At 40.6% G+C, this 23,830-nt stretch overlaps 1 protein-coding gene across 1 annotated transcript; it reads left to right on the top strand.

The window, feature by feature from the left end:
• Nucleotides 1-535: 535 nt before the first annotated feature.
• Nucleotides 536-3,875, top strand: LOC128745698 (protein MMS22-like). Its single transcript, XM_053842776.1, has 2 exons — nt 536-2,318; nt 2,389-3,875. Exons 1-2 carry the CDS (start codon nt 536-538, stop codon nt 3,873-3,875), a joined length of 3,270 nt encoding a protein of 1,089 aa, XP_053698751.1.
• The last annotated feature ends 19,955 nt before the right edge of the window (nt 3,876-23,830 follow it).

The following is a 23,830-nucleotide window of genomic DNA, read 5'->3' as shown; positions in this document are numbered from 1 at the left end:
CGATAAATGTGAATTTTGTAACGAACAGGAAAATTTAAATCACGTACTATATAAATGCAAAAAACACTCGAGAATCCGATCAAAGTTCCCCGTGCTCACAGATGAATCAGAGTTCCTAAACATCCTAAAAAACAAAAGAGAAGATCAATATGCTCAGATTGCCGACTTTCTCGTAGAAACGGGAGTCAATGTTTGAATCAACTACTAAACTATCAATGCTGCTTTCCACTTAAAAGTACACCGCTACATTTATATTTAAATATCTTGCTTCAAGCTATACGGGCACTACTCGTCCAAAGACTACTTTTTGCTAATCGAACACCAACCGTCTTTTTAAGCTACAAAATATCACTTGACAGCTCTGGCATTTATGGATCAAAAGGTCTGTGCCATAAAGGAGAAAGGAAAAAAAAAAAAAAAAAAAGTTACAGTTACATTATTCACATTCAATCAAAATAGTAAATTTATATCAGGTACATCAATTTAGTTTATAACTTTAAACCGTGCCTAATATGTTTTTTGTTTTAGTTACACAATGTTTAGCTGCAGCGGGGGCCGGCTTCTGGCTTCGCGCTTTGTGGAGCAAGATGTCAAACAGCTATTGGAGGTGAACAAATATGCGGAACTTTATTCGCAACATATAACACCTGAAGATTTGCCAATGCGGTTGTTTGGGTTCGAGTTTTATTACGTGGATGACGATTTATTGCGAGTGTTACTACCTGTAGTAAGAGACAGTATCGCAAAATTATCAGTTTATGATGTTCGCATGGAATTCAGTGACAAGTGTAGTACCATTAGGGCTGAAATCAACCGTTTGTTTCGATTAATTTTGGGGTACTTGGAGGAACTACTGCAAATGGATTCCTTAGATATGATCAGTTCATTAGAAGATATTCTGCCGGAAATAATTGATGCTATGGTGGGCACTAAGATGCCGCTGACGGTAGCAGAGATGACCACACCTACATGCTCATTTTATCATGCAATATTAGATTGGAACTGGTTGTATCTTGTTCTTACTTATGAATTGAAGAAATGCGGAGAGTGTATGGAATTATTTGAAACAATCTTCCTAAGATGGTTGGAGAACCTCGTAACGATGGCATTATACATGTATAAGAAAATACAACAAAATAAGTATTTAAGTCAAAGTCAATTCTTTTGTCCGTGCATTAAGAAAGCATGGATTGGAGCAATGTGTTTATCGACAGCCGAAAATAATAATATGGATTTTTGGGATTACCTGCAAAGAGCATTGGATAATATTGAAACTAATAAGCAAAAAAGGATTAGCAGGAAAATAAGGGTGCCGTTGGCTTCGACAACTGATGCCCTATTTCGAACGTGGTTCATGAACGGAATTGTATCCTTGTATGAATATCAAATGTTGGATGAAAGTACGTTCAAAGAGTCGCCGGTAATAACAATTCCACCGCAATATTCTATTTTAGACAGTGCAACCAAAGATTTTGTTAATGGGGACAAACCCGAACAACAAATGAGAATATTTTTGCTTCTACTAAAACCAATATATTCGAAGTGGTGGCCAGTCCGACAGGAGTTTGTCATATTATTATGGGATTATTTCTGGAAACGCTTAAATTTACCCTTTCAGTTGCCGACAGAAAGTCTCAGTAACCTTGCATGTATAAACCGTTCACCACTATCGTTCCTAGAGCAAGCACGTATCCGAGCCAGCCAGGAGGAGTTTGAAAGACTTGACATGAAAGATTCAAGTTTAAAAATGTATATGACGTTTTTGGCCTTTGTGGTTCGACATTATACAGAAGCTGATGTCAAAGTAAAAGTACAGATTCTTGTTAATAGGACCGTTCTTAGAATATCTCCTGCAAGGATGGGATCTATGACGGAACAGGCGGTGTATAACATTGGGCTTTTAGCACTCACCATGCTACAGGCTACAACATATGCGGAAGATTATCCACGAGTTGCGAGGCAATTTTTACTACTTAAGATAGACAAAGGAATACCTCCGACGCCAATAGACAGCCTGATTCGTCGGGGTACGACGATTACCCTGGTCAACGTAGCTTTACTGGTGGCCTGTAGCGAACGAGCCATTAACAGGGCTCTCCATGTTAAGCATTTTATGCTACACTTCGAAGAAGCTCGTAAAAAATACGGTGACCGATTGCAAGCGGCATATCAGGTGCTGGCCGAAGGATTGTGTGCAGTTTTTGAGAAAACTCTCGCGTCACGTCACTTAGAGCAATCGGACGAAGCGCTTTTCGGCAACTGGTTGGGGAAGTATCTTCGAGCTTGTACAGAGAACGATCGCCAAGCTGTGTTTAAATGTAAGTATACATATCAGTATCAACATTGAAAGAATTTGAGCCCATTCATTTTTTAAAATGTTTTTTACAGCCATTTCTCTAATATTTGATTACTACAAACGAAACAAAAGTGTTACATCTGATGGCCAAAGTGATATTTTAAAACGATTGTATGAGATTATGTTACCGTACGTAAAAGACAGTTTTAGTGACCCGGCTACGCAAGGCACATTGATTGCAGAATTGGCAGCGAGTTTCACCATATTGACGAGTGAACAGAAGAGTACGAATTCATTTTTGTCGTTGTTTGGTTTCTTTGCTGAAAATGCTGCTGCCAATGCCGAATTACGTTTGCACTTTGTCAAAGCAATAGTGAGTAGCAACCGGTTACCTGAACTGGATGAAAGTTTAGTAATCAAAAATTGGGTAAAATTTGCGATACTGAACAACAGCAATCAGTTGCATGACCTGTCCCGCGTGGTTTGTCGGATGCCACAATTTATAGCGTTGTGCGAGATACCAGAATACGATCTCTGTGAAGAAGAAGAGGATCCTATTGAACTGTTTTTCAAATTTGTTGGACGAAAGTATAAAGAGTTGGAGCGTTGTGATAGTCGAGGACAATATAATTTAACGATAAAAATGCACACTTTATTTCAAAATTTCGATAAATGGATAATGAAGCCTAGTGTTGCCATCTGCCGCAGGATCTATTCCGTGCTAGCTCTCGCGTTGAAAGAGTGTGGACCAGTCATTTACATCAGAGGAAATTCGACATGCCTATATCATATCGCATTTAATCAGTATTTTTTACCACTTAGCGTGCTGACCGACCGAAATGTGCCAAATGATATCATTTTAGCCATGGGTAAAGTTTGGCATCGTGTAATGGAGGCGCTGGGATCAATGAACTATTCCACGGACCCGGTCATAGGTGATCACGTTTACAATATGATGATCAAATGGGCCCCACAATTTATCAAGTTTAAAAATAAAAAAGACACTGTGAATCCATTCCACACGTTTTTCTCATCGCAAAATGAAGCTCTGACAGCGTTTGCGTTCGATCGGTATTCGTGCGTGTATGTCGAAATGCAGGGAACCGTTACTAAACCTGGTGCCGAAATCGGCCTGAAAATTCTCCTTTATATGTTGGAGAAGTTGCACACAATAGGAGATAATGGAAAGATTGCTCTGTTTATCAGGTTACTGGCTACAGTTATTATAGATCATGCATATCGGGCGAACGAAAAAGCTGCTAGCAAGCCTATTGCTAATGAATTGGTTCAAAAAATGATGCAGTGTACAAAGAATGACTCCAATTTAATCAAATTGGAGATGAAAAATTGCTTGTGCAGGTTCACAAAGAAATATCTACCTATGGAAACAGCGCAATATTTCCGTTATATGAACAAACTGGCTTCCATATCGCCAAAATTTATTGAGTCTATGATTTGGACAATTCATTCAGAAATGATGGAAACTGAGCGTATGCGCGGGGTGCATGAAGATAAATTTATTCGACGCTTGTTCGAGGAGCTTAAGTCAGCGATAGAGGCAAGTCCTATTGATAATTAAAATATATGTAGGTACTATAATTTATCCAATCAGTCATTGATCGTGCCGACCAAAAGGGATTATGCGTTAAGTAAATGATTTCGAATACTATGAGAGTACGAATGGTCGTAATTAATGTATAAGTTGTATGAAGTTTAGAAAAATAAGTTTTAGAAATACTATTAAGGCTGAATCATTCATCATTGCACTGGTCACAAGGAAAAATAACAATTGGAAATTTTTGAATATTCAACAAATAACTCAATGAACTAGCGTTAAAATCTGTCATTGTACCTGATATGATTTATTATTACCATTGAAAACTCATAACGATCATTTCGGAGTTTAGTCGCATTGAAAATTTCATTTTTATCCGTATGGTTTGTTTCAGCCTTAATATCTGATTCTATTCCTGTAATATCTACTGAAGCAAAATGTATGTACTATTTATTGAATTTATTACACGTTTATTACGTGATGGTTGGTTCTTCAGAATCGTGTAATACGAAGGCAAGTAGCCAAATAATTAAAAGTATTCCAAAAATTCCATACCGTACCCTATGTTGTGTAACCATATTTTTGATATGAAAACACAAAAACTGGTTTTTCTAATTTTTTTAGAGTCTAGGCAAATTGCAGTTCTTAACTACCAAAATAAAAAGCTTTTCAAAATATATTTAACCACTTAAAAAAAGCCCTTTCAAGGTTTTTTACTTTACAATAAATATTAGCATAAACTTTGGCCGAATACATAGAATGGAAAATGGCTTCACTTAGACTTTTTGATTAACGCACGTCGGATTGAAATGAAAATTTGTGGCTATGAAGCCCTTGTTTTATTAAGAAACTTGGCATCTGGGCTACTGTCCTGCTCTTAGTGCGCCGATTTTACTTACTCTACTTATTTGACACTTCTGTAACACTTCTGCTTAGCTAAATTTGTAAAAGTTATTTATGGGGTACTTATAAAGCTTGTTATTGTCTACAAAATTTGTTGAATTAAGTACCTATTGCCCTATTTTTGTATTTACTATGACTCTCGGTTTACTCTGAGTGCTACACAAAGAGCGCTCCTTGTAACTAACGGGTGTGAACCAGAAGTGCTCCGTAAATACGTAAATAAACAGCTGTAATAGTGCACCATACATAACTTTTAGAACATATAAGTAAAATCGGTGCACTACAAGGAGCACAGCTCTGTTTGACATACATACTTTTTCCGAAATTGGTCCAGACTAACTTTTTACAAAAACTCAATTTGTTAGTGTTTTTTTTAAACATATACTGTAAGTTTTGGTCAAATATGGAGTGCGCAGAATTAGGAAGCATGCGCAAAATTAGGCGCGCTTATGGTAACTTGGAAATTATAAAACCTGCAAAATTATGATTTATGGGTAACTTTTAGAAAATAATTTAAATTTTTATTAAAAAATACTAATCAAAACAAAATCCTACACTAAAAAATGCATGTTAAAAACTAAAAATCGAATTGCTTATCGATGGCAATGGTCATCTCAGAAATTAATGATTATTTTTTGTGGCCTAAGTCCTCCGTACACCTCTACACACTTAAAAAACTCAGCAAAATTTGCCGAGATTTGGACAGCTGAGCGTTCGGTAAAAATTTCAGTTTTGCAATTCGACGTTTACGGATCTTTACTAACGTTTCGGCAATATTTTGCTGACTTCGGCACTTTTTTTTAAGTGTGTAGATATGCCATATTCAAGCAAAAAAGTTTTTCTAATGTAATATTTTTCATGTTCATACTGAAAATAAAGTGACAGTGTATAATATCACTATTACAGTTAATAGGATCGTAGCAACTGGCCCTGCAATTGTCCTGTACGCTAACAGCTGGCTGCGTCTCGTATAAAAAGTCTGTCGTATAAAAACAGGTCAAGTTTCGATAACGGAATGGTGCACCTACTCACCTAGGCTTTGCTTTGTATAATATCGACGGGAAATCAATTTATTCTGTATTTGAATTATTTTGGTAAATAATTGAAATTTTCTAATACTTTCGTAGTGCGGTTTAATTTCTATAATTGATAATGAATGTATGTGTAATTCATAGTGGCCAAATTCCTCAATATAATTTGTTCAACCGATACAGTGATCATATGCCCAGTTCATTGCCTGATAGTACAAAAAATACCCAAATCACTTGCAAGTTTTTTCCTTTGTTTGAGCTTTCAAGCCGGTGCATTAATTTCTTCCCCAATTTTATTTACCGTCCTCGATTTTGGAAGCACTGGTCGTTTCTGTCAGTACGATATGAAAAAAAATCATTCCGTTGAACGCGACTTAAGAAAGACTTTTTTCGCTCAAATGTAGCATCTTGCGACTATGGAGGACTTGTAGCACGTATTATAACCTATTTTTTTAAAAAATCACCAATATCAGAGATACACTTTTTGGCGAATAGTCTTTTTTAAATGTCTTGTAATCGTCTTTTGATACATTTTACAACCCTACTCTACGTTTATTATAGGTATATCTAAGAACGAGCAGACACAGTTAACACAACTAACATTTATAGCGTATAAGAGAAAAACTGTCTTTTACTACTACAACAGGGAGCAAGTAAACCGAACAAAAATTTTTATTTTTATTTTTATTTTATTTTATTTATTCATTTATAAATGTCTATGAGCCTTTGGCTCGTTAAGACTGACTATAGTGCTATGCAATAAAAAATATTTAAACATTAACAGTAGAACTTTGTATAAACATTTGAAGAAAACCGTACGAATATAAAATAACACATATTATAAGCTATTTTACTATATGCTACATTGATTTGACAATAAATCTTTTTTCAAACGCAATTTGAAGTTATTTACAGGAAGTAATTTTAGTTCATCTCTTAGGTTATTGTATAAGCCGGATGCTTTATTGACTGCTGAATTTAATCCGAATCTGCTGCTATAGCTACGGCCAGTTAATATGTTGCTTCGACCTCTTGTGTGATGTGTATGTTGTTCCGAGAGTCTGCTCAGCGCAGTGTTAGTGTGTATAGAGTTATTCAGTATACGATGAATGTGCAAGCATGCACTGGATTTGTAGACATTCTCAACCGAAAGCAAATGGTGCTTAGAGTGAATGAAGACCGTCGATGTTCTGCGGGAGTAGCCGAATAAATTTTTAATCGCTTTGTTTTGGATGACTTGTAGAGATTTTAACGCTGTTTTACTTGTACTACCCCAAACAAGTATGCCATATACAACATGGCTGTGGAAAAGTGCGTGGAACAAATTACGCTTAGTTTCCGCAGGAATGAACTCGCTAATTCTTCTGAAGACACCAGCAATTTGTGCCAGTTTGATGCCTAGTCTGCTGATGTGCTCAGACCATTTTAGTTCGCTGTCCAACCAGATGCCGAGATGCTTAAAGATGTCCACTTTTTCAACGGGAATATTTTTATAGAAAACATCTAGTTGACACGATTTAGGTACGTTGAATAGCATATACTTTGTTTTGTCGGTGTTTACAGTCAGTTTATGCTGGTTCATCCAAGTTTGCAAGGCATAAAGATCGTGATTGATGTCTTGCTGAAGTTGCTCACACAGTTCAGCTGCATAAACAATGACGATATCATCAGCATACATAAATAATACTCCACGAAGGGGAACATCCTTAAGATTGTTCACATAACAGTTGAACAGTGTTGGACCTAGTATGCTTCCCTGAACAATTCCATACTCAACATTAAGTTTACTGCTACATACATTGGCATCTTGGACAAATTGAGAACGGTGCTCCAGGAAACTTCGAAACCACTGCATAGATTGACCTTCTACACCTAGCTCGTTCAGTCGTCGCATGAGAATTTTCCTGTCACATGTGTCGAAAGCCTTGGACAAATCCAGAAATACCGCTGCTACTTTTTTCTTTTTGTCGCAGTGAGACTGGATTTCAGAAACCACATCAAAAAGCGCTGTTTGTGTGTTAGATCCCGATCGAAAACCGTATTGTTTGGGTGAAATCAGATTGTGGTGTTCTAAATGCTTAATTAATTGGTCATTGACTAGTTTTTGGAGAATTTTATCCGTGACGCAGGGTATACTAATCGGCCTATAATCGGAAAACACGTTTGCCGCTGGTATTTTGGGGATGGCAACAACTTTCGATACTTTCAGATCGGAGGGCACGTGCGACTGTGAAATTGATGCATTGATGACATCTCTAAGTCCAGAACATAGCTCTTCTGCACAGAATTTAAGTGTTGTTGTTTGAATCTGATCGTATCCAGCCGATAGGGATGCACGAAGCGAGGAAATCGATCGTTTAACATCTATCTCTGTCACTGGAGCCAGATGAAGAGACGCCGTGGTTTGCTCTCGACGTGGTTGTAACGCAGTGTACGGGATTCTGTCGGCTAATTGTTTGCCAATAGAAGCAAAATAATCGTTTGCGTCTTCGGCAGTTCGTTGTTTCTCCTCACTAGGGCTACCACTGTGAGTGAGCGATAGAGCTTTTTTAGACTTGTTTCCCATCACTTCCCTAATAGTATCCCAAGTCTTTGCAATACTACTACTGTTGCGATCGAACTTTGCAGCGTAATAAAGCTTCATCTTATAAAATTTTTAAATTTAGATATAAGTATAAAAGTCATAAGCATCTGTTAACTTGTTGCCGATACGTCTGCATATCACTGGCTGTGAATTAATATAATTCAGTTTTGTTATCAAATGCGTTTTACTTTTATATCACTTTTCCAAGCTCTAGCGAATAACTATATTCTGGAAAATTATTGTCACCGAAATAATGTTTTTGGGTGTTTAGAAACAGGTCGTTTGTTTCTTAGGATCGAAGTTGGTAACTTAAACCTAGTCTTTCGTGTGCAACACTGGCTGGGAGAAAATGGGTTAATTTAGTCCGAACGAACGGCAGCGAGTAAGGACAACATACACCATGACGTCGACGTTTGTATCCCTCTGTTTTTAGGGTTGGCTGTTGATAAGGCTGTATAAGGGTTGCTAGCGTGTGACTGTACTGCCCATGGATGCATAGTCGACGTAACGACCAGCATTATGATTGTTGAGAAAACGCATTTTTATCGTGAAAAACGTTTAAAGCCATATAATCTTTGCTATAAACTTTTTCAATCAAATAATCTGTCAATTTAGTAGAGTTTATTATTCAAAACAGGACTGATGGGGTTTTATGATTCATTCATCATTTATTGTGTTTAAAAAATGCGAACGCCAGTTTATGCGAATAAACAGACTGTTTTTTTGAACGATTATTCACATAACTTGGCGTAAAGCTACAAAAACAAATAGGTTACTATGATGATTGATTATGCAGGGAATTACGTCAACAATTAGAATTACGTGAAACCAATCCAGCTTTCCACTGTAGCTCAATTTTCCTAAATTTCTCGAATATTTTCGAACAAACCTATGTTGTTTGAGTATTGGGCATGTGAACAACAGTTAAGAGTGCGTAGGACCGAAAAAGTACATTTTGGCCGTTTTGGTTTTTACGTTAACTATGCACCCATGGGCAGTGTATTCATGATTCGTGTGCATCGCGAATCGATTTCGCTATGGAAAAAAAGTTCGTAATGAATACAAATCGCGTATAGGTATACGCGGCAAAGTGTGCGTAAGAGAAATGCCAGTAATCTGTATACTGCCGCTGGAAGCATATCTGTCCCATGTTACAAAACTCGAAAATGAGAAAATCGAACTAAAGTTTACAAAGTGACTTTTCTAAAATTATTTAGTTTTGATGTTATTATTTGTCCCTCTTTGAGATAATGTTGAAAAACTTCACTTCGACTTGAAAACATTCTATATGAAAAGGTATATGTAGCGAGACATTTTTCTATTTTTTCAGTGGAACAAAGCTAGTGACTAAACGGTTAGCAAGTGACGCCTGAGCTAGCTTTGTTTTGGTCGTGCATTAAGCCGCTATGCTGCCCGTTCTTCTTGCACTCGACACTCGACAGTGACTGAGTCGAGCCGAGTTGCTCGATGTGACTTACAGAATAGGGCCCTTATGTTTCCACCGGTATAGAATATAGTTACTATATATATAGTTCGGCGGATAGAAAACCAGGCGAATTGGCATCCCTGATTTATGAAATTAAATTTGAAATTATGGTGAAATGTGCAGGTTTTTACGAAAAATAATCACTGGCGGGTGTTGAAAATGACTAGTTCTATGAAAATAAAGTGTATTTTTTTAACATTACTCCTGCATTTTGGATTTTGAAAAGCTTTTGGCTCCGCTTTTGACGTTTATTTGGCTCCCGATTTTCTATCCGCCGAACTATATATATAGTAACTATAGTATAGAACTTTCCAGTTATGTGTGTTATTGTGGGTAGTAGACGGAGGAAGAGGCACAATTCGTGCCTAAAAATAACCCAAACCAGATACGTCGCTACCTTAATAAGGGGGTTTTGCAGTCTCCTTTTGTCCAGTCCTCTGCGGTTCAAAGGTACATGGGTACCAGCGCACCACATGCCCTGGCGGGTTTCGTGGGTTCAAATCCGGTTATAATCTTAGAGTATACCTTGGTTCGACCCATGCACCTTCCAGCATTGGACAAAAGATAGGAGTTACAACGACTACTTGTTAAGCGTAGCTACCAACAACCCCCTCCCCCCTCACCTTCCCGCTCTTTTCCCTCCACTCCAAAAAAATTTCATCACTTTTCCCTAGAATGACTATATATAGAGTGGCAACAATACCAAAATTGGAATGATAATTATCTGTCAGTCAGTCATTTCAATCGAGCAGACGACCAATCCAACGCGTATGCAGAAAAGAGAAAGAAAATAAGCATTGCATACTTTTGGGATGACATGTCGCCACTCTGTATATAGTCACTCTACTTTCCCCTACCGTCCCTCCATCAATTGTAGAACCACCGTTTCAAAAAAATGTGAAGATGTGTGCTTAAATTTGAAACAGGATGAAAAATTTGACCAAAATATGTGCTCTGCTGTGTGGCAAACGGCCAGCCAAACAAACAGCACAACCAATAATCGCTATTTTTCGGTTTGTTATTCCAGTATTAGCTGTCCAGCAATGCCCAATATGAGGCAAACATCATGTATATATATATATATATATATATATATATATATATATATATATATATATATATATATAGGGTGGCCTAACTGGTAGTACCGAAACTGGTAACACAATGTTAGGTAACACAACAGCGCCCTAGCGTGCGATTGGCCAGACTGGCCCCCGCCAAAGGCGCAAGCTCTTAGAACGCCAAAAGAGGCCTGAATTTCAGTAAGGCATTAGCAATAACGTATGCATTTTTTAATGCAATAACCTATACATCGCCAACCGTAGCAACCTTGTTAAGTACAAATAAAGTTTGAGTGTGATCAGTTGATTTGTATGCAGCAGCCGTAGTGAAAACAGTCACACAACTACGCTACGCTTAGTGTTTTCGCTAAATTTTATAATCGTTAGCGTTTTTGTTAGCTGGCTGGTAAACGGCTGAATAATGCGTACCTTCGGTGCCTTGTGCTCGTGTAGGCATAAAATAGACCCTACAGTGGTTCATAGCCTCTTATTCAGCAACTCCTATTCCTACCGCCTCGTGGTACCAGCCGGGATACGAGCAACTTTGGCGGAGATCGGGTAACCAACCCCGGTGGAAGCCAAGGTCGTATGCTGACAGGAAAGGAGGGCTCTTTCGAGCTTCGTTGGCCCTCCGGCGCAACAGGGGTTTGGTGTAGCAGGCTTTGCAAGCCGTCACCGCGAAAAATACTAAAGCACGGAACGAAGAACAAATAAATTCTTACTGGAACAATCGGAATAGACCCACGCGACGAAAACGGACTATGGATTGGAAACTCGGGACGTGGAACTGCCGATCTCTCAACTTCCAAGGGAGCACTCGAGTGCTCTCCGCCGTATTGAAGAGCCGCAAGTTCGACGTCGTAGTGCTGCAGGAGGTGTGCTGAAAGAGCTCAACGGTACGTACGTTCAGAGATGGACATACCATCTACCAGAGCTGCGGCAACACACGAGCTGGGTACAGCTTTCATAGTGATGGGCGAGATGCGGTAACGGGTGATTGGGTGGTGGCCAATCAATCCTCGAATGTGCAGGTTGAGAATCAAAGGTCGATTCTTCAATATAAGCATCATCAACGTGTACAGCCCTCACCTCAGAAGTACCGATGACGACAAGGATGAGTTCTACGCGCGGTTGGAGAGTGAATACGACCGCTGCCCAAAACATGATATCAAGATCGTCATCGGGGATTTCAATGCTCAGGTCGGCCAGGACGTGGAATACAAACCGGTGATTGGAAGGTTCAGTGCACACCAACGGACCAATGAAATGGGCCTAAGACTAATCGACTTTGTCACCTCCAAGAATATGGCCGTACGTAGTACCTTTTTCCAGCACAGAATCCATCATAAGTACACCTGGAGGTCACCAAATCAGACAGAATCACAGATCGACCACGTTTTGATCGACAGTCGGCACTTCTCAGACATTATCGACGTCAGATTCTATCGAAGCGCTAACGTTGACTCGGACCACTACCTAGTGATGGTTAAGATGCGCCCAAGACTCTCCGGTGTGAACAACATCCGGTACCGACGCCAGCCTCGGTTAGATATCGCGCGGCTGAAGCAGCCAGACGTCGCCGCAAACTACGCGCATTCAGTCGAAGCTGCACTGCCGGAAGAGGACGAGCTGGACGAAGCCCCTCTCGAGGAATGTTGGAACACTATCAAAACAGCCATCAGCAGTGTAACGGAGAGCTTCATCGGGCATGTGGCCCGGAATCAGCGGAACGATTGGTTTGACGATGAATGTAGGAGGGTGATGGATGAGGAGAACGCTGCGCGGGCGGCCAAGATGCGCAGTGCCACACGACAGAACGTGGAAAGACAAACAGAAGAAGATGCAGCGGAACCAAATCTTTCGGGAGAAAAAGCGCTACCTGGAAGAGCAGGAATATGCAGAGTTGGAGCGGCTACATCGTTCTCAGGAAATGCAAAAGTTCTACCAGAAACTGAACGGATCCCGCAAAGGCTTTGTGCCGCGAGCCGAAATGTGTCGGGATAAGTCGGTCAGTATTCTGACGGACGATCGTGAGGTGACGGATAGGTGGAAGCAGCACTTCGACGAACACCTGAATGGCGCCCAGGCGGAGAGCCATGGGGGCGAGGAAAGCGATTTCGACGGTGCAACAAACGGGGAAGAGGTGCCAGCCCCAACGATAGGCGAAGTTGAGGAGGCCATCATGCAACTAAAGAACAACAAGTTAGCTGGAAAAGATGGCATCGGAGCGGAGCTTATTAAAATGGGACCAGAAAAGCTGGCCGTTTGTTTGCACCAACTAATTGTTAGAATTTGGGATACGGAACGGCTACCGGAGGAGTGGAAAGATGGGGTTATCTAAAAAGCAAAGCCATGGGTTTATACCGTCTTTAGACATTACCCTTCTTTATCGACAGACTTCGCAGCCGGCTGTTAGAGTACAGGAAAATTACGGGGCCAGTGCAACAATCCTACTGACTCTAACTAGCAAGCACCGCCTAGCCGAGATTCGAACATAAGACGACTGGCTTGTTAGACCAGCGTCGTACCTCAAAGCTAACTGGGCGGCTATCTGTCATCGGGGGGTTATCTGTCCGATCTATAAAAAGGGCGACAAGTTGGACTGTGAGAACTATCGAGCGATCACCGTTCTCAATGCCGCCTATAAAGTACTGTCCCAAATCATTTTCCGCCGTCTATCACCAATTGCGAATAGATTTGTGGGAACTTATCAAGCCGGCTTCGTCGAAGGTCGGTCTACAACGGATCAAATATTTACACTGCGGCAAATCCTCCAAAAGGGCTGTGAATACAGAGTTCCCACGCATCATTTATTCGTTGACTTCAAAGCCGCATATGATACCATCGACCGGAAAGAGCTATGGAAAATCATGGACGAGAACAGCTTCCCCAGGAAGCTCATCAAACTGATTCAATCTACGATGGATGGTACACAGTGCTGTGTTCGGATTTCGAGTGGATTGTCAAGTTCATTCGAATCACACAGAGGGCTTCGTCAAGGTGATGGTCTTTCATGCCTGCTGTTCAACATAGCGCTACAAGGTGTTATGAACCGAGCGGATATCAACACGCGGGGCACGATATTCAACAAATCTAGTCAATTCGTCTGCTTTGCCGATGACATGGATATTATCGGCAGAACATCTGTGGCGGTGGCTGAACAGTACACCAGACTAAAGCGCGAAGCAAAAAAGATTGGGTTAAAGGTAAATACGTCTAAAACAAAGTACATGCTGGCCAGCGGAACCGAGGCCGAACGACACCGCTTGGGCAGTAGTATATTGATCAACGGCGATGAGTTTAAGGTAGTCGATGAATTTGTCTACCTTGGCTCACTGGTAACGGCGGACAATGATACCAGCCGTGAGATTCGAAGGCGTATTATCAGCGGAAGTCGTGCTTACTATGGGCTCCACAAGCAATTGCGGTCGAGCAGACTAAGTCCCCGTACAAAGTGCACCCTGTACAAGACGCTTATTAGACCGGTTGTTCTCTACGGGCATGAAACATGGACAATGCCCGAGGAGGACCTGCGAGTGCTCGGAGTTTTCGAACGACGAGTGCTAAGAACGATCTTCGGCGGCGTACAGGAAAACGGAGTATGGAGGCGGAGGATGAACCATGAACTCGCACAGCTCTATGGCGAACCCAGTATCCAGAAGGTGGCTAAAGCTGGACGGATACGATGGGCAGGGCATGTTGCAAGAATGCCGGACAACTACCCTGCAAAGATGGTGTTCGCTTAAAATCGGGTAGGAACAAGACGACCAGGAGCGCAGCGAGCAAGATGGTTAGACCAGGTGGAGCGAGATCTGACGGAGAGTACTCGGTGTCCGAGGAATTGGAGAGCGGTAGCCCTCAACCGAGTTACATGGAGAAACTTTGTTCAACAGGCTTTGTCTTAGGACGGCAAGCCACCTAAGTAAGTAAGTAAGTTTTGTTAGCTTCCGCTAAATTTATGTACCGCTAAATAAACCGCTAACTTTTTTTGGCAGAAAGAAAATTTGTGAGAAATATCGCACAGGCTTCGGAGGAAGGATTCCAAATTCCAAACTTTTCTACGTAATTTACCAGCCAAGCGCCGGGGTGGCTCTTGCCGTATCAAGAATTCTTCTCCATTGTACTTCTGGGTCTTGGGCTACTCGTTTCCAATTCGTTACGCCGCCGGCACATGCAAGTCGACTTCAACGTGGTCAAGCCATCTAACTCGTTTGGCTTTTCTTTTCTTAGTGCCGTTAGGGCTCTTGAAGAGAACAGATTTTACTGCACAGTCGTTCGGTATCCTTGCGATGTGGCCGGCCCACCGTAGTCTCCTAACTTTTTCCAAATAGTGACTACAACTCATCGGTTCATACTCATGGTGCACTTCCGTAAACAAAGTTGCTGTCCCAAGTCCGTAGAGGACTACTTTTGTACGCGGACTCAAATAAATCGATATTTAAAAATACGAGTCCTCCTACATTCACTGAAAACATCAAGGGAGATTTTTCGATTTTCTCGGGCATCACTCGTTTTATAAATTCATAAGTGTTGGGCCAAGTATCAACGTAATAAATTTTTCACAACAACCAAGGAAAATTAGGCCATTGCAAATCATATTTAAACCTTAAATAAAAATTCTTAAAATCCATGTTTTTTTTGCTCGATTAAAAAATTCACTTTGTTTTTTTTTCGCCCCCTCCCCCCTTCAGTGGCCGAACACCGGAAGGACAAAAACTTTATAAAATATTTGTAAAGGCCTTATTATGTACAAAATATTTTTAAAAAAATTTTCTACCTTCTGATTCTGATTCCTTTTATTCTGATTTCATTGTATTTTTACTTGAAATTTTATTGCTAGATGCGCCACTACTGGTATGCTTATCGGTAATGCTCAAGTCTAAACCCAGCAAAATGTAAGTAACTGTTTATTAAGCAATCCAGAGAAAATATTATTTGGAAAGCTTTTACAAAAATTTTCACAGCGATGGAAAACTCCAATAAAAAATCGAGAAATCTATGTCATGGAACATGGAAATGTTTTTTACCCTTTTAATGTGCTAATATGGTAAGCCTCTCAGTTGGCTTCGAGGTATGACGCTGGCCTAATAAGCCACTCGTCGTATGTTCGAATCTCGACTGGGAGAGGCCGTTAGAGTCAATAGGATCGTAGCAATTGGCCCTGCAATTGTCCTGCACTCTAACAGCTGGCTGCGAAGTCTGTCGTATAAAAAACAGAAGGTCAAGTTTCGATAACGGAATGTAGCACTTAGGCTTTGCTTTGCTTTATGGTAAGCGATAATGTCCTTTAAACATTTTTCAAGAATGCCTGCAATTCTTTGCACGGAATTAACTCAGGTATTTTTTGACGTAGGACTACGTCTTACGGCAAGTTTTAAGATAGGGTGTCATTCCAAAAAATCGAAAAATGCGAGCGTCACGAAAATTGAAAGGTTTTGAGCGCTAATTGCTTAGCGGTTTTTCGATCGATTTGCAATATTCTTACACCAACCGATCGGAAAATCTTCTAAGAATTGACCCAAATGAAGAAAAGTATGGATTCTTGATGTTGAACTATTGAAAAATTGAAAATAATGAACCTATGTTTTATCAGAATTCTCGCTTCGTGATTGGTTGGAAGATTCTTTACGATGATCTAAACCTATACCAATTTGATATCTGTGCTTGGGAAGTAAGCCAAAACAAGTGACAAAGTTCCCTCATTTCAACAAGATTTCTTAACCCTCTAACGGGTAAGACCGTCTGTAGACGGCCTTCGCTTTTGGAGCTCCAGAGCCGCATATGAAATTTGTTTTTAATTGGCAATATGCAAAATGTGTTCAGAACAGATTTATTGACATTTTGATTCTAATATCATAACATTCTGACCATGCACTCAAAAGTTATCATCTTTCAAAAACAAAAATTTCGAAAAATTCCGAAAATAATGCGCGAATATTTCCTTTTTTACTTTTGAAGGAAAAGGACATCTAGAACAAAATGATTGACCTAAAAAGTTTTTATATGAGTAAGTTTTATGCATTATTTTAATTTTGTAATATATTTGAATTGAAAAAATATCTGGGCAGAGCGTTAGACATGAAAAAAGAAAAAGAGAAATTGGACTTTTTCTTACATGGCGCTCCTCCAGATAATTATATTTGCTTGAAAATCAGAACTTATGGTATTTTTGTGTGTATTTTCATGATAAAATAGTCATTACCTTGATCACATCGTTTTTACAGCGTTGCCCGTTAGAGGGTTAACACCGCGGTTCAACCTAGACCATTTTGATGTCCTTGCTTGGGAAGTACGCCAGAGAGAGTGACAAAGGCCCCACGTGCCAACAGATTTCTTACGAACGCGATTATACCTAGTCCAACCTGATGTCTGTGTTAGGGAAGTGTGCCAGAAAAAATGACACAAGTCCGTTGTCCCAACAGATCGCAAATTCTTTACTGCGTGACGATTAAACCTCGGCGAATTTGATATCTGTGTTGGAAAAATGTGCTACAGCTGTAGTGTACGGTTATAATACGGCTCTGTATGAATACGAATGCTTGCCGTTTCATTAGAAGTGTAGTGCAAAGATGTGCTGTTGATAAAATAGGATTGAATTGGTAAAATCTCTTCAACGTGAGAAACCATGGATAATAAAAAAAATCTCTAATTTCAGTAAGGTAGCAGGAAAGTAATAGTTTGTGTTCTTGATTTTGTTAAATTGTTTTCAAATGCACAATCTTTTGAGAATTGAACGTATGCAATGTTGCTACTTTGATAAATGTTACATGTAGCATGTATACATGAAGAATCGAATGATTACAAGCATGAATACATTCCACTATCACTACAAAGAGTCTTACGTAGTCCTGCGTCACCTATATATGCGGTCGTGTCTTGTACACAACCTCTCTGATTTTTTCTTAGACCTTTGAAACAAAAATTTTCTTTTATTGCCGAAATCAGCGCTTATCAAAGTAATGCTGATTCTACAGTGCTAACAAATTTAGTTGTTAGCGGTTAGCGTTAACTTCCGCTAAATTTTTGGTTGATTTAGCGATTAGCGGTTATCGAAGCTAACATTTTGATTTAGCGGGTTAGCTGGTAGCGAAGCTAAAATTTCGGTCAGTGCTTTACGTCCTTCTCCAAGAAGGTAAGCGATGACACCAAGTATATCTTCCGCATCAAGTTCCCGAAGAAAGTCGTTCTGTGGCTGATGATCAGTGAGAAGCCGCGGTTTTTTTCCTTCGGGTTTGCGGTGAACGAGGACATACAGCACGAAGTGCCTGCCGGAAGTTGCCGCCTTCATCAATAAGTATCACGCGAAGGAGGATGTGGTCGTTTGGTCGAACCTGATCTCGGCCCATCTTGCCCATTACGGGATGAGGGATTACGGGAGGAGAAAACCGGTTGAAAATAAACGGACCGAAGACCGCCAATTTCCCCAACTGCGACGGATAGAAAATTTTTGAGCGAAGCTCTAATGGAGGATCTGCTCCAACAATTTATAAAATGATCAAAACGGAGAAGCTGTGGACCGTCAAGGCCATTAAAGAGTTGAATAAGATGCCGAAGTCTACCTCGATATCGGCTTTGGCGAAGGTTCCGGTCCATTTCTGAAGCAGCAGGGGTGTAGGGAAGTATTGGATAAGAGACGAATTCGAAAAAAATGATAAACTTGGACGGAACACTGATTAGGGAAACGAAGGGGCTACGGCTCTGTGGCTCTGGAAAACGGTAACCCAGAAGCGATAGTACTAAATGACCATAAGTCGTTCGGCGCAGGATCGATAACAGACCGTTGCCACTAAAGTAAGTAATACCTAAGCAGATGACTTTTTACGTGGCCATGAGGGAGCATACGCCAGCAACGACACACGAAGTTTCTACAAAACGTTGAGATGCAGGAATTTGGCCATGTCTGTGATGTGCAATGATAGTGCTGGCAACCTGCTTACTGACAAAACGACTTAGCAGCCAGGTGGAAGGAGCACATCCATGCACTGTTGAGTGGAGAGGTAAACGCGGAGATCAGCAGGGACAGGATAAGAATTGTAAGCGATGGCCAAGCTGCGGAGCCACCAACACAGAAAGAGGTTAAGAAGGCAATCAGTAAGCTAAAAAACGGTAAGGCTGCTGGGAAGGACTGTATCCCGGTTGAACTTCTAAAAGTTGAAAGCGAGCGGTTGTACGAAGCAATTAACCGGATCATACAAGTACAACTTGCAGACACATCATCTGTTTGTGGACTTTTAGGCGTCGTACGATTCAGTCAAACAAAATGAGCTGTGACAGTTGGCAGATAATGCTAGAACATGGTTTTCCGACGCAGACTAGTTACGCTGATTCGTGCGACACTGGATGGGTCCAAATCATGCGTTAGAATAGCGGGTGAGACTTCAGCCGCTTTCGTGGCGTTAGATGGACTGAAGCACTCTCTAACTTGCTATTCAACATCGCCTTGGAAGGTGCAATACGAAGCGCAAACGTGGAAAGAGATGGAACTATCATGGCGAAATCTCATATACTTCTTGGCTTTGCGGGTGACGTCGATATCAACGGAAGCAACCGTAGAGCAGTGGAAGAGGCGTTCAGTCCTTTTAAAAGGGAAGCGGCGAGATTAAGGCTTACCATTAACAGAGCCAAAACGAAGTACATGATTTATGGCAGGGAATGTGTGAGGCTAAGTGGTGTTGGTGCTGAGGTGGAGTTAGATGGGGAACGATATGAAGTAGTGGAGGAATTTATATACCTTGGTACACTCGTGACATGTGACAACGATGTAATCCGCGAAATGAAACGACGAATTGCAGCCGCGAATCGGGCTTTCTACGGATTACGTAGCCAGCTGAAGTCCCGTAGTTTGCAAATTCGTACAAAACCGGCGCTCTACAGAACACTAATCTTCCCGGTGGCTCTTTACGGAATGAATCTCGAGCTGTACCAAAGATACAAATATGCTGATATAGTGAAGTGAAGGTAGTACAATGTGGCAGGCTGCGGAGGGCTGGGCACGTGGCCAGAATGCCCGACGAAAGAGTAGCCAAAACTATTTTCAGCTCTCGGAGGCAGACTCCGCACCCGACGGGTGTGCACTGTCGAAGACGATGCATGTTAAGCTGGTGTTCGTGGGGATTGGAGAACGGCAGCCCAGGACCGACAACACTGGAGGTCCACAATTCGTTCGGTGCAGGATCGGTAACGGACCGTTGTCACTAAAGTAAAGTAAGAGGGAGGATAAAAACGGAACGGGACGGGAAAACGGGAACGCTTTATTTCTTTCTTCTTGTGAAATTCATGCATTTCTTTTGTCCCAAAAAGGGCCAAATTCTTCGTTATCATCTTATGAATTCTTATCTCGCTGCTCGCGGGATTATCCATACCCGTGTGATAAGCTCTCTCGTATCCTGTTCACTGTACGCTGTTTACTAGATAAGCTCCGGAAGTACAACTTACAGACACATCACCTGGGGATTTCAAGATGGCGTAGGATTCAGTTAAAAGAAATGACCTGATGGTAGATTATGCTTGAACGTGCTTTTTCCATGAAACTGATTAGACTGACTGATTTAAATAGCATAGCATAGCATAGACAACCGTACACATCATGGGTGGCTGATATGAAGTAAATACTCCATACACCTGGCCATGTCCTTACGATTGTAGAAATTGGTACGTTAGTTGACCACCTACTTTAAGAGGATGCGCAAAAACTCACGCAATCTTCATAGGCGTTCTTGTACCCAGTAATCTATACCTATAAAGAAGGATTTCTGTCTGTCTGTCTGTCTGTCCGTATGTTCCTTATAGAATCGAAAACAACTAAACCAATCGGCATGAAAATATGCATGTGGAGGTTTTTTGGGGCCAGGAAAGGTTTTAGTGATGGTTAGAAACCCCTCCCGTCACTAAGAGGGGGGGCTCCCATACAAATGAAACACAAATTTCTGCATAACTCGACAACTAATCAAGCAAATAGAACAAAATTTGGCATGTGGGTGTTTTCGGTGACAAGAATTTATTCTATGGTAAATTGAGACCCCTCCCCTCTTTATAAGGGGATTTATAACTCCTCTCCTCTTTAAAAGGGGGGGGCTTCCATACAAATTTCCTCATAACTCGAGAACTAATCAAGCAAATGGAACCAAATTTGGCATGTGAAGGTTTTCGAGGGCAAGAACATTTTCTATAGTAAATTAGGACCCCTCCCCACTTTAAGAGGGGGGGCTCCTGTACCAAAGAAACACAATTTTCCTCATAACTCGAGAAGTAATTAAGCAAATGGAACCAAATTTGGCATGTGGGTGTTTTTGGAGACAAAATTTTTTTCTATGATGAATTGGGACCCCTCCCCGTTTTAGGAGGGGGGGATCCTATACACATGAAATACAAATTTCCTCATAACTGAAGAACTAATCAAGCAAATGGAACCAAATTTGGCATGTGAAAGTTTTCGAGGGCAAGAATATTTTCTATGGTAAATTAGGACCCCTCCCCACTTTAAGAGGGGGGGCTCCTATACAAACGAAATGCAAATTTACTCATAACTCGAGAACTAATCAAGCAAATGGAACAAAATTTGGCACGTGGGTGTTTTTGGAGACAAAATTTTTTTCTATGATGAATTGGGACTCCTCCCCACTTTAGGAAGGGGGGCTCCTATACAAATGAAATGCAAATTTCCTCATAATTCGAGAATTAATCAAGCAAATGGAACCAAATTTGGCATGTGAAAGTTTTCTAGGGCATGAATATTTTCTATGGTAAATAAGGACCCCTCCCCACTTTAAGAGGGGGGGCTCCTATACAAACGAAATACAAATTTCCTCATAACTCGAGAACTAATCAAGCAAATGGAACCAAATTTGGCACGTGGGTGTTTTTGGAGACAAAAATTTTTTCTATGATGAATTGGGACCCCTACCCACTTTAGGAGGGGGGGGTTCCTATACAAATGAAATTCAAATTTCCTCATAACTCGAGAACTAATCAAACAAATAGAACCAAATTTGGCATGTGGAGGTTTCTGGAGGCAAAAATATTTTCTATGGTGAATTAGGACCCCTCCCAACTTTAAGAGGGGGTGCTTCTACACAAATGAAATACAAATTTCCTCATAATTCGAGAACTAATCAAGCAAATGGAACCATATTTGGCATGTGGGTGTTTTTGGAGGCAACCATTTTTTCTATGATGAATTAGGACCCCTTACCTTTTTAAGAGGGGGGGCTCTCATACAAACGAAATACAAATTTCCTCATAACTCTAGAACTGATCAAGCAAATGGAACCAAATTTATCATTTGGGTGTTTTTGCAGGCAAGAATATTTTCTATGGTATATTTTCTATGGATTTCCCCACTTTAAGAGGGGGGCGGGGCTCCTATACAAATGAAAAACAAATTTCCTCATAACTCGAGAACTAATCAAGCAAATGGAACCAAATTTGACATGTAAGTGGTTTTGGACGCAAGATTTTTTCTATGGTGAATTGAGACCCCTCTCTTCTTTAGAAAGCGAGTTATGACCCATCTCCCCTTTGAGAGGGTGGGCTTCCATACAAATGAAATGCAAATTTCCTCTTATCTCGAGAACTAATCAATCAAATGGAACCAAATTTGGCATGTGGGAGTTTTAGATGGCAGAAATTTTTTCTATGGTGAATTACGACCCCTTCCCCTTTTAAGAGGGGAGCTCCCATACAAATGAAATTCAAATTTCCTTATAACTTGAGAACTAATCAAGCAAATGGAACCAAATTTAGCATGTGGGAGATTTTGGAGTCTTGAATTTATTTTACGATAGTTAGAGACCTTTCACCCCTGTGGTAGGGGGATATGGACTCTCATACAAATAAAACAGAAATTTTTGCGAAGCTCAAAAACTAATCGAACTCGAGAAATTCGAGACTCTTCCATAAAACATTAGTCAATACAAGACCACAAAAACTATCTATAGTAACACTAGATCATTCAGGACGAGACGGTCGCGAGTGTTGCCGGTGACCCGCCGTCGGAAGCGCCGCCCACTGGGGGGCTTGCAAAACTCGAGATTGTGGCAAAGATCATCCGAGATTCATGATTTATGTACAACACAGGTTAATTTGTGGCAATACGAAGTTTGTCGGGTCAGCTAGTATACGATATGAATAAAATATTAAAAATAAAATGAAATGGAGCATATATGGGAAAATAGAACAATCTCACCATCAATCCTTCGAATGAAAAATAATTGCGTCAGTTTCCATTATTCTAATATCCAATAATTAATTTAATTTTTCCTTACGATATCCATGTGCATTATTTAAGCTTGTTACGGTTAGAGTCTTAATTGTACAATAGGAGGTGCTTGATGAGCTAAAACGAAAACCTGATTAGACTGACTGATTTAAATGGCACAAAACCCAAAGGCTTTTATTGCGTTAGATGAACTGAAACAAAGGAACACACTTTCAAAAATTACACTTGAAAATGCTATATGAAGAGGAAACGTGCAAAGAATAGGGGCTGTTAGCGACACAAGAATAACTTCTTAGCTTGGATATATTTGTTGTCGTTGTCCACCTAAGGTTGTGGCCGTGCTAAAAATACATTGCATCGATATCACGTATAGTACAGAGCAATCTTTGCGGAGTTATCGTAACATGTATAATAAAATAAGCATTTATTGAGTGGAAAAGTCAAAATCACTGTCATCATTAACAGAACTTAGTGTCGTGTCAAGTTTTTCCTCTGCATGGGTAGCTGGAGGCAGTTGATTTTTCTGAACTTCATCGGACGCTCCGGTCAATCCTTCATTGTTCCCGTTGGTTAAAGCTTCTGAATTTATCGGTTCATCGGTTTTTGAGACACTTTCCGCTTCTTGTTGCAGTGAATCCGGTTCCTCTTGTTTCGAATACTCGATCGCCGATTCCGAAGCTTCCAGTTGCAATTGAGA

Source organism: Sabethes cyaneus, chromosome 1, assembly GCF_943734655.1.
Source record: "Sabethes cyaneus chromosome 1, idSabCyanKW18_F2, whole genome shotgun sequence".
NCBI classification, from domain to species: Eukaryota; Metazoa; Arthropoda; class Insecta; order Diptera; family Culicidae; genus Sabethes; species Sabethes cyaneus.
Note: the sequence above shows the minus strand (reverse complement) of the source record. Positions and strands in the feature narration are given on the sequence as shown.